The sequence below is a fragment of the Chinchilla lanigera genome, unplaced genomic scaffold, assembly GCF_000276665.1.
Source record: "Chinchilla lanigera isolate Chin_1 unplaced genomic scaffold, ChiLan1.0 scaffold00058, whole genome shotgun sequence".
In the NCBI taxonomy this organism is placed as follows: domain Eukaryota; kingdom Metazoa; phylum Chordata; class Mammalia; order Rodentia; family Chinchillidae; genus Chinchilla; species Chinchilla lanigera.
Window position 1 is genome coordinate 567,393 of NW_004955459.1, and position 10,007 is coordinate 577,399.

The following is a 10,007-nucleotide window of genomic DNA, read 5'->3' on the forward strand; positions in this document are numbered from 1 at the left end:
GTTTCCTATCATTTCACAGTGTCTATCATACCTCCGAGTTTAAATTAACTCTTTCAAGTTTTACACTAGTGACACAATGCGGTGCTTGCACATGTACGTTTGGAAACTGCTTTGATTGACATGGAAACAGATCAAGTGTTCAAAGTTCAATAATCAGAACAAACTTCTACTTGCTTACCTGGATAACCAATTCCTTTGGCATTTGCATAGGGAACCCCAGAAGACCCAGGGCTATAGACAGGATTCATGATTTCAAGACCTAAAAGGAAAAAAAAGTGATTTAGCAAGGCACTATTGTTCGATTTTTGTCTGGCATCAGTCCCAAAAAAGTATGTAGCAAGGGTCTTTCTCTAGACTAGTACAGAACAACATTTTTCAACAGAGAATAGAAAATGAAAACCAATGTCCTAAAGTGCTGCCAAAACCAGCAGCTTGTAATTTTTTTACAACTCTCTGCTGTCTTTCAAAGGTAAAAGGGAACAAAGTATTTGTTAGTCATCGCTATTATAATGGGGCAGGGGGTTCTACAAATACCCTAAACACCCTTCTAATAATAGTTAAGACTTTGATTATAAAGATTAAAATCGGGGGCTGGGGATTTAGCTCAGCGGCAAAGCACCTGCCTGGCAAGCACAAGGTCGTGAGTTCGGTTCCCGGTACCGGAGAAAAAACCAAAAAAATAAAAATAAAATAAAAATAAAAAAATAATAAAGATTAAAATCTTCCATGACTTTTCTGCCTGAACCCCACATACCATGGACTGAACCCACTGAGACTATGAGGCAAAATAAACATCTTCTCCCTTAAACTGCAGGTGTTAAGGTCTGTTATGGCTTGTCTAGATGTCCTCCCAAAGCCTCATGCAATCACAGGTAGGGCTTTTTCAGAGATGGCTGGATCTAAAGTGTACAATGCTGGGATTGATTTCTGGTGAGTGCTAGGATCAAAGGCGCTAGAATTAAGGGTGTGAGTGCCACCCACCTTATAGCCTGGATAAGATACGAGGGACAGAAAGAGCTGTGATCCTCCCTTACTTTCTTTTGCTTTGTTGTTTTCTGCTTGCCATGAATGGGTTGTCCTTTGCAATGCTCCTCTGCCAAGTCTCCCTGCCTTGGAGCCAGCCAACTATGGAATGAAACTGTGAGTTAAAAAAACCTTTCTCCCTCTAACTTTGTGTGTCAGGTATTTTGTCTCAGCAATGAGAGAAAAGTAACAAACACAACGGCTCAGTTAAGAGAAAGTTTGATGAATATACCTATACAATGAAGCTTTCTGAGCAGTGAAGAAATTAAAAGATTACCAATGCTCATGTACTGACAGAATTAATATTCTCAAAACCGCCATGCCAAAAGCAATGTACAGATTCAATGCAACCCAATCAAAAAACCAATGACAGTCTTCACAGAATTAGAAAAAGAATCCTAAAATTTTTGTGAAAGCACAGAATGCCTACAGCAATTCTAAGCTGAAAGAACAAGGCTAGAGGCATCATAATACTCAATTTCAAATTATACTACACAGTCACAGTAATAAAACAGTATGATACAGGCACAAAAATAGACACATAGACCAATGGAATAGAATAAAGGACATAGAAACAAACCCCCTCAACTACAGTCATCCAATTCTGAACAAAAGAGTCAAAAATATACACTGGAGAAAAGAAAACCTATTTAATAAATGGTGCTGAGAAAACTAGATGCCATTTTCCAGAAAACTAGATCCCAATCTCTCACCCTATACAAAAACCAATGCAAAATGAAACTTGAAACTTCTACAAGAAAACATAGGAAATAGTCAAAGTCACTGGTACAAGCAAAGACTTTCTTTCCTGAATAGGATTCCAGTAATACCACAGGAAATAATAGCAAGAAATAAGAAATAAGACTACAACAAATTGAAAAGTTTCTGCAGAGCAAGGGAAACAAAAGGTTGAAGAGACACCCTACAGAATGTGAGAAAAGCTTTATCAGCTACTCTTTAAAAGAGGATTAATATCTGGATTACAGAAAGAACTCAAAAAACTTAATGTCAAAAATCAAAGGGTCAACCAACAAATGGGCAAATGAGCAGATACTTCTCAAAAGAAGTGCAAATGTCCAGTAAGAATAAGAAAAAATGGGGCTGGGGATTTAGCTCAGCGGCAAAAGCGCCTGCCTGGCAAGCGGAAGGTCGTGAGTTCAGTTCCCGGTACCAGAGAAAAACCAAAAAAAAAAAAAAGAATAAGAAAAAATGTCAACATCTTTAGTCACTAGGAAAATGCAAATCAAAATTTCAGTAACATTCTAATCTGCCCCGTCAGAATGGCTGTCATCACGAGTACAAAACATATTTTTATCTTCATCGAAGTTGGTCAGATTACCAGATCTAAGAATGCAAGATTAATCAAACCATTAAAGAGAATAAAAAATAAAAACAAAAAAATTATAAACGATAGTTTCAACAAACAAGATGATAGGAATTCAACCATGGTTGTTAGGTTGCATACTGTTGCTGTTAATCCTTATCATTTTGTTCTGAAACCCTGCATCATTCTTATTGTTTTTGCCTATGCTGTTGGCATTTTGCTATCTTTTTTTGTTTTCAATTCTCTTTAAAATAAAAAATATATATATAAAACAACACCAGTGGGGGTGCAGGAGAAAAAGGAACCCTTCTCTACACTGCTGATAGGAATGTAAATGAGTCGAAGTGGAAGTGCACTTCCATGAAGTTCCTCAAAAAACTGAGGGGGGAAAAAAGGGGCTAGTACCATTTGATTTGATCCACCTGTACAATGCCTTGGTACACAGGGGAAGCAAGTAAAGTCACCGCATTTATGGGTATCACCATACCCATGTTCATTGTGGCACAGTTAACCAAGGTACAGATCCAACCTAGACAGCAGGATGGAAAAGAAAATGTGACACAGGTAGACAGACAGAATGCTTGCTTCCTTGCTTTCTTCCTTACTTCCTTTCTTCTTTCCTCCCTCAGTTCCTATCTATCACTCAGCCAGAAGGAAGTATCTACCTACTACTATTGATCTACTCAGCCACAAGGAAGAACAGTCTGCCATTTGCAAGAAAATAGATGGATATGGAAACCATCATGCTGCACAAAATAAGCCAGACTCAGAAAGACAAATATCACATATTCTCCCTAATAGGTGGAATCTAAAAAAGAGAGTAAGTAGAGGAAAAACTATATTAGACAAGAAGAAAAGAATAATAGGGGGAGAGGTATGAAGGCAGGTAGTGTTGCAGGGGGGTGGATACGAGCAAAATATACACATTGAACTGCCCTCAAAATGTGAAATTATCAGCCCAAGAGTCAGAGAAGTGGCAAGGGGTGGGTGGGTGAAAAAAATAAAACTATGTTATGTGTACATATGAATCTAACAAAATAAAACTCACTAATCTGTATAACCAATTTAAAAAATGAGTGGGGGGGGAAAAAAAACTCATGAAAAGGGAATCTCCAGAATTGCTTCAAAAAGCGAAAAGAACTATGGAAATAATGTGTTCAAAGTGGGGAGTATTTTGGGGGGGTTAGTAACTTATTACATGTCTTAATAAATGTTACTTTAAAAAAAATTAAACTGATCTTTAAAATAAAAACTCCACAGGAAACAGGCAAGGTGGTGCACATCTGTAATCCTAGCACTAAGGAGACTGAGGCAGGAGGATCGTCATGGGTTTGAGGCCAGCCTGGACTACATAAGCAAGTTCAAGCCCAGCCTGCACTACATAGTGAGACTATATCTCAAAAAACAAAAATTGCATAGGGCCCTAAAGGTATTTTGCTATGAACCTAAGTCTGCTCTAAAACAAACAAAACAAACTTTAAAATTAAAAATACCCATAAAATGTGCATCCATTTACTTGTTTAGTGTCTGCCTTCTCCATACCCATACCCAGTGAAAATGCAGCCCCATGCAAGCAGAGCACACGCCCTTGGTCATGTTGTCTGTGGTATCTCCAGGGTAAATAACACCGCCTGGTACAAAATGGAAGCACACATGCATCTCAGACACTGACGGATAGCAAACTGCATTATAAAAACAAAATTAAAAAAAAAAAAACCTTCAAAATTTCAGCTCACCTGACTTAGAACATTTATAACCAGAATATACTAACTTACATCCTTAGCCTCTGCAATAAAGTTCATCCAGCGAACGTGAAGCTAGAGGATCTCAAGTTCAACCCCAGCCTGGGCAACTTAGCAAGACCCTGTCTCAAAAATAAAAAATAAAAAGGACTGGTGATATAGTTCAGTGAAAAAGCTCTGGGTTCACTCCCTAGTACAATAAACAAACAAACCAGCAACATCAGTGATTAGGACACTGACTGTCTGAAGCACTGCCCAATTCTTTTAGGCTTCTAAACAAAGTCCAAATTTGCAATGGCATCCACAACTACAGTTTAGTGGCAAATCTCAATCAGAACCTTCCAATGATGAGGTTCTACTTTATCCATGCTGTACAATATCAGAGCTACTTGCTGAAAGTGAACATGAACACCTGAAATATGTGGCCAGATTCTTTAACCTCAATTCAGTCACATATGGCCAGGATTATGTACAGTCATGGACAGTGCAGGCATATGGCAAGAGTGAAAACAATGATAGGAAAGTGTAGCAAGTAAGTAGATGCATCAATTTTGTGTCCTTCCACAGTGTAGGAGCCCACAAATTGCCTACTGCCAACCCTCTACTCCTCTGCACTTGAACCCATTCTTGGGAGAACTGCAGCATCAGAACTGCAGAGACCCTCAAGTAAATCATGGACTTCCCTGATACAATTATCATCTCCCAAGAAGTAAATACTTCCCAAACTTAAGTTTTCTGTTCTGTACTAGAATCTAATTTCATATTCTTCATTCAATTCAAGAAAAGAAAAGCATTGTTCAAAGGCCACAAATAAAGAGGGGGGAAAAAAAGGAAGTGATAGTCCCTCTTATGAGTTTACAATTCTGAAAAAGTGCTGTCCAAGAGAACTTTCTGCAAAGATGGAAATATGTCTGTGCTACCCAAATATGGCAAATGAATTTTTATTTTTAACAATCCAATGCAGATTAATACCTGTTGCTTTGGACAGCATAGGCCTATAAGGAATAACACAAAAAGCATGAATAATGGTAACATCGGGTAACTAGTGTGAAGAGTCACAGGAGAATAGGGAGGGTTGAGTGCAGAGAGCAAAAATTCAATGAAGGAGGGAGGGAACTGTCAAGAGAAACTTGACTATGGGGAGCACTTCCAATAATTTCCTGATTAACTGCAGAAAAGGAATACTGGACAACTGGGCTTATTCACAACACATACAATGGAAACATGGAGTGGGTAACAACCAGAGAGACAATGTGGGCTGAACACGAGCGACCACAGGACAGGAAACAAAGCTCATGCATACTGCCGCAATTAAACCATTATTGTAAGACCGACCCCACAATTCCACTCCTAGGTATTCGCCCAGGAAAAATTAAATGTGTGATTATACCCAACACTGTAGAAGAATGTTTATTTCTGCACTACTTGTGACAACCAAAAATTTCAAACAATCCTAATGAAGCACTGAACACCAGAAGACTCTCCCTTTATAACAACCTGACTTGCACTCTAGACCGCGCATTAGTACAATGCATTCCAAATCTGCCACTAAACAATTTTATATAAGCACATTTGAATTCTAAATACCATAACTTCCAAACTACCCATATTTCCTGAAAGTAACTTTGTTTTTCCACAGGCTAATAATATATACTCCTTAGTGATTAAAAAGTTTTAATGAACTTAAGATTGCAGGATTGATGTGAAAAAATGTTTCAGATTCCTCTCTAATTTGATAAAAAACCTTACATTTTAAAAGAAAACATGTAACATAGCAGATACAGTTGTCTGTGAACAAATATAATACTAAGCTCTTTAAATCACATCTTCGAAGGAGGAGAGCTTTCCCTAAGACTAAATTAAAAGGTAGGGAAAAATACCTTGTTCAGCACCATTTTCCTGCACCTCACAGCACAGAGGGAGCTCACAAATACCTTCTAGCTGCCTGTAAGCAGCTGAAGAGCTATCCAACAAAACGTGGGACTTTTTGTAACAAGAAATATTAATAAGACATACACTTAAAATCTGATTGAAAATTATTGGAACACATCTGTTTACTGATAGGAAGACTTGAAACCTGAGCCACTGATCAGTTTTAACATCAAGAGTCAAACTATTTAAATTCTGTGCATCCTTATATGACAAATATGAGTTACTCTGTATTACTTAAAATGTACTGCTACAGAGATCAAATGAAGCCATACCTGTGTAACTCCCAATTTATGAGTAAAGACAAGAAGCTGGAGGAACTGCTAAGTGGCACCACAAAGCAAATAGGCAATAACAGAAAGAGCATTCTACAAATGAGCTCATTTCTTCAACAGATCAATAGTCTCAGAGAAAGATGAGGCAGGGGAAGAAATTCTAAAGTAAAACAGACTTGGACCCTATTATGGCTTGTGTCTAGATGTTTCCCCAAAGACTCATGCAGTTATAGATGGTAGGGCTTTTCCTGGAGGTGGCTACATCTAGTGTGTGTGATTGATCCATGGTGCAATGCTAGGATTAAGGGTGCTGGGATTAAGGGTAGGTGATTACTAAATCAGTCCGCTGACTGGTTTGGCACTGCCCTAATCCTGGTGGCCTGGATACAACGTAAGGGACAGAAAGAGGCTTGTGTCTCCCTTCCTTGCTCCCTTTTGCTGCCTTCTGCTTGTCATGAACTGGTTCTTCTCTGTGATGCCCATCTGCCATGCCATGCTGCCTTGGAGCCAGCAGATTATGGACTGAAACCTCTACAAACTGTGAGCTAATTAAACCTTTCCCCCTTCAACTTTGGGTATTGGGTATTTTTTTCTCGGCAACGAGAAAAAAGTAACTAAGACAGACCCAAAGGCAACAGGTGGATGTTTTCTGGATTCTGATCTACATGGGAAAAACTGCAAAAACACAAATTTGTTTAAATGATATATGGGAGCCCGATGTGGTCGGTGGTGCACGCCTGTAATCCCAGCACTTGGAAGGCTGAGGCAGGAGGACTGCTGTGAGTCCGAGGCCAGACTGGGCTACAAAATGAGTTCAAGGCCAGCCTGAACTGCACAGTGAAACCCTGTCTCAAAAAGACAAAAAAAAAATTCAAAACAAAACACACATAAATGATACATAGGACAAACTGACTATGGGCCAAGTATCAGAGAACACTAAACAATTAAGTCTGTTATGTAATAGTGGTACTGTGCTTATAGATGAATGTATAGTTTTTAGAGATATATACTAAAATACATAAAGATAAAATAATTTAATGTATTTCTATTTAAAAATGGGCAAATACAACAAAATGCTAGTTATCTTTACATCAGGGTTGGGAATATGGCTGTACATCATACCACCGTATTTTTTAATTAGCATAACAAAAAACTAAAGAAAAAACCCCCATCAACAACCATCTGCCTACGATTGTAGGACCACTCATCATCCAGCAACCACCAATTTCCTACTCTGATTTTGTATGGACCAAAGATGCCAACCCCAAAGCTGGACCCATAGAGTACCATTTTTCAAAAGTTTCCTGTGTGAAAATAATATAGACAGCTAAGTTAGTAGAAATATTACAGGGAGTCAGATAGCGCTAGGACCTGGAAGAAATCGGTACAAAAGGTAAGAATACATTACAATTGTGTGCAGAGGTGCGTTCACTGAAAGCCAGACCTCAAGGCAAAGACGAAGTAACTACATCTACATACCTCCCTGAGGAATAAACAATAATGATCAATATTCTAAATAAGCATCAGTAACCTGGGTGGAGGACCAAGACCTCCTTGTCCCATCACTTCCAGTAAAGGTCCCTGTTCTTTCCAGCATACTACCTATGTGACTGGCTTCCCCACTGGCTCAATCTTACCTAAACAACTACACTTGTAATCTTATTACTTGATCATAATTTTATCCCACCTTATACCCACCTCATGTTCATGCACTATAAAATTTCCTTTGAGAAGTGGGATCGTGGGTAACCTACTTTCTGGGTCCCCTTCCACTTCTCTTAGGCAGAAGCTATCTATCCCTCAATAAGTATTTCCTACTCTTAGGCTCTGTTGTTCCTTAGAATTCATGCTCTTATTTTGGGGAACACAAACACGGCATATCAGACATCTAGCAAGTTGAGAATTATAGTATTTCTCTTGTATCACCTGAAGGACTCTATATCATTCCTATATCAAAATGGCTCAACTGTTGGAATCCCTGAGGGTGGTTTGATACCTCCATCAAAATAAATATCATATTTACCTTTAAAAGATGATGGCAAAAATTCCTCAATTTTAAAATCCAATAAAATCAGAAGCGAATCTTTAAAATGAGAGTTAATTACTTTAGTACCTCTAACTTTATAAGAGACCACAATCTAAACAAAATTCTCACACAAAACAGTAATAAAGCCTGATATTTTAGTTTCATATCAGCAACCTTGATTTCAAGAGGCTTAGAATTCTCTCTAGCAATACTGAAAACAAGATATAACACTCTTTAGAACATAGAAGCACTCCACTTCCCTAAACTCAACTTTCACAACCAATCTTTGCAATCAGACAGATTTCAAGAATAAAGACATAGAGTGGAACATATAGACGAGACAAGCACTACTCTATTATGCTAGTATACTACGGTTTTAAAATTATTCTCATCTACTCCAGCAAAAGACACTAGCTATACTATGTAAGACAAGTTGGGGAGACGAAAATTTCCCTTTAAACTATAGAACCTATGGAAACTAAAAACAACCACTCTGAAAAATCCATTTCAGATTTTCTTTTCCGATTCTAATCCTCTACTTCGGTGACATTATGCTATCTGTTGGCATGACTATTCTACCTCACCTTAGCATGAAAAGGGGCCGAAAGTGAAAGGAAGTCCCAGAGCTAACTTAACAAATGCACCAGACCTGACCAGACAGCAGGGCCAGTAACAGATGGTGCTTCCTTCCTCCTGGGTTCCAGGCCCTTGCCTCACATAAGGGCCAACCCTCCCACTACTCCGAAGGGCTGGAAGAAGAAAGGATGGGATACTACTGCCGGGGCATTTCTCCCGACTAGTGCACAGTGAAAACTCAGGAGAATCCAGAGGAAGCTGGCAGTCTCCAAAGAAAAAGCCTACAGTGCTTCCTCGAAAACTTAATTTTCATCTGGTAGCACAACTAATTTTAACTCATTTTAAAATCTGATTGCACGCCAAGACACTCCAAAATGTTGCATAAATTAACATGCACACTCTATCAAAGTAAGCCTGCTTTATAAAGACTAAGCGAAACTAAGTCTTCACAATCTCCACCACAGCAGCTTCAACATTAGGAAAACTAACTAGTGTTAGATTGCGCAAGTTTTAGCTGGCAAAGAAAAACAATTGTTCTCTTTTAAAGTGTCTCTACAACTACGAAAACCAAAATCTGTATTTAATCAAAAATCACTCAGCATATTTGAGAAAGTAATTTCCAATTACACAAGTGGAGATTTTAAGGAACTCCATAGCCTTTCCATTTTTAAAGCCTTCTTACATGCCCGAACACTCCAAAATGTTCGTACAACTTCAACAATTAAGCACTAACTTACACAATTCACTAGGTGCACGTTCACACACACTATAAAGCAAAAAGAGCCCGTTTGCCCACACACTTTTTTGCAAAGTTAACCCACGATGTGCGATGAAACGTTCTTTCTGGAGAAAATATTACAACCCGAATTTAAACCGTGCCTTCTCGAGCAGGAGGGAAGACGTTCGCTCCGCACCCAGCGAACGGAACGTGACCGCTGACAGCGAGCAGCCGCCCCGCGCTGGGAGAGGCACCGCAAGGCGCCCAGGGCAGAGGCCGGTCGACACCACGCGAGCCGGCTCCCGGCCCCGCCCTCCACCTGCACCAGCAGGACACTGCGGGTCCGCGGCCCACTGCCACCTGCCCGCCCGCGCCGGACCAGCCGCGCCCAGCA

The 10,007-nt window shown here is 39.4% G+C and overlaps 1 protein-coding gene across 1 annotated transcript in view; it reads right to left on the reverse strand.

Moving 5' to 3' along the window:
* Positions 1-259, reverse strand: part of Fam168b (family with sequence similarity 168, member B) — a gene marked incomplete at its 5' end in the record, with an annotated part of 32,970 nt that extends 32,711 nt beyond the window's left edge. Inside the window, 1 exon segment of the mRNA XM_013521056.1 lies at positions 179-259. Within this exon segment, the coding sequence (XP_013376510.1) occupies positions 179-248 (70 nt within the window).
* Positions 260-10,007: the final 9,748 nt, after the last annotated feature.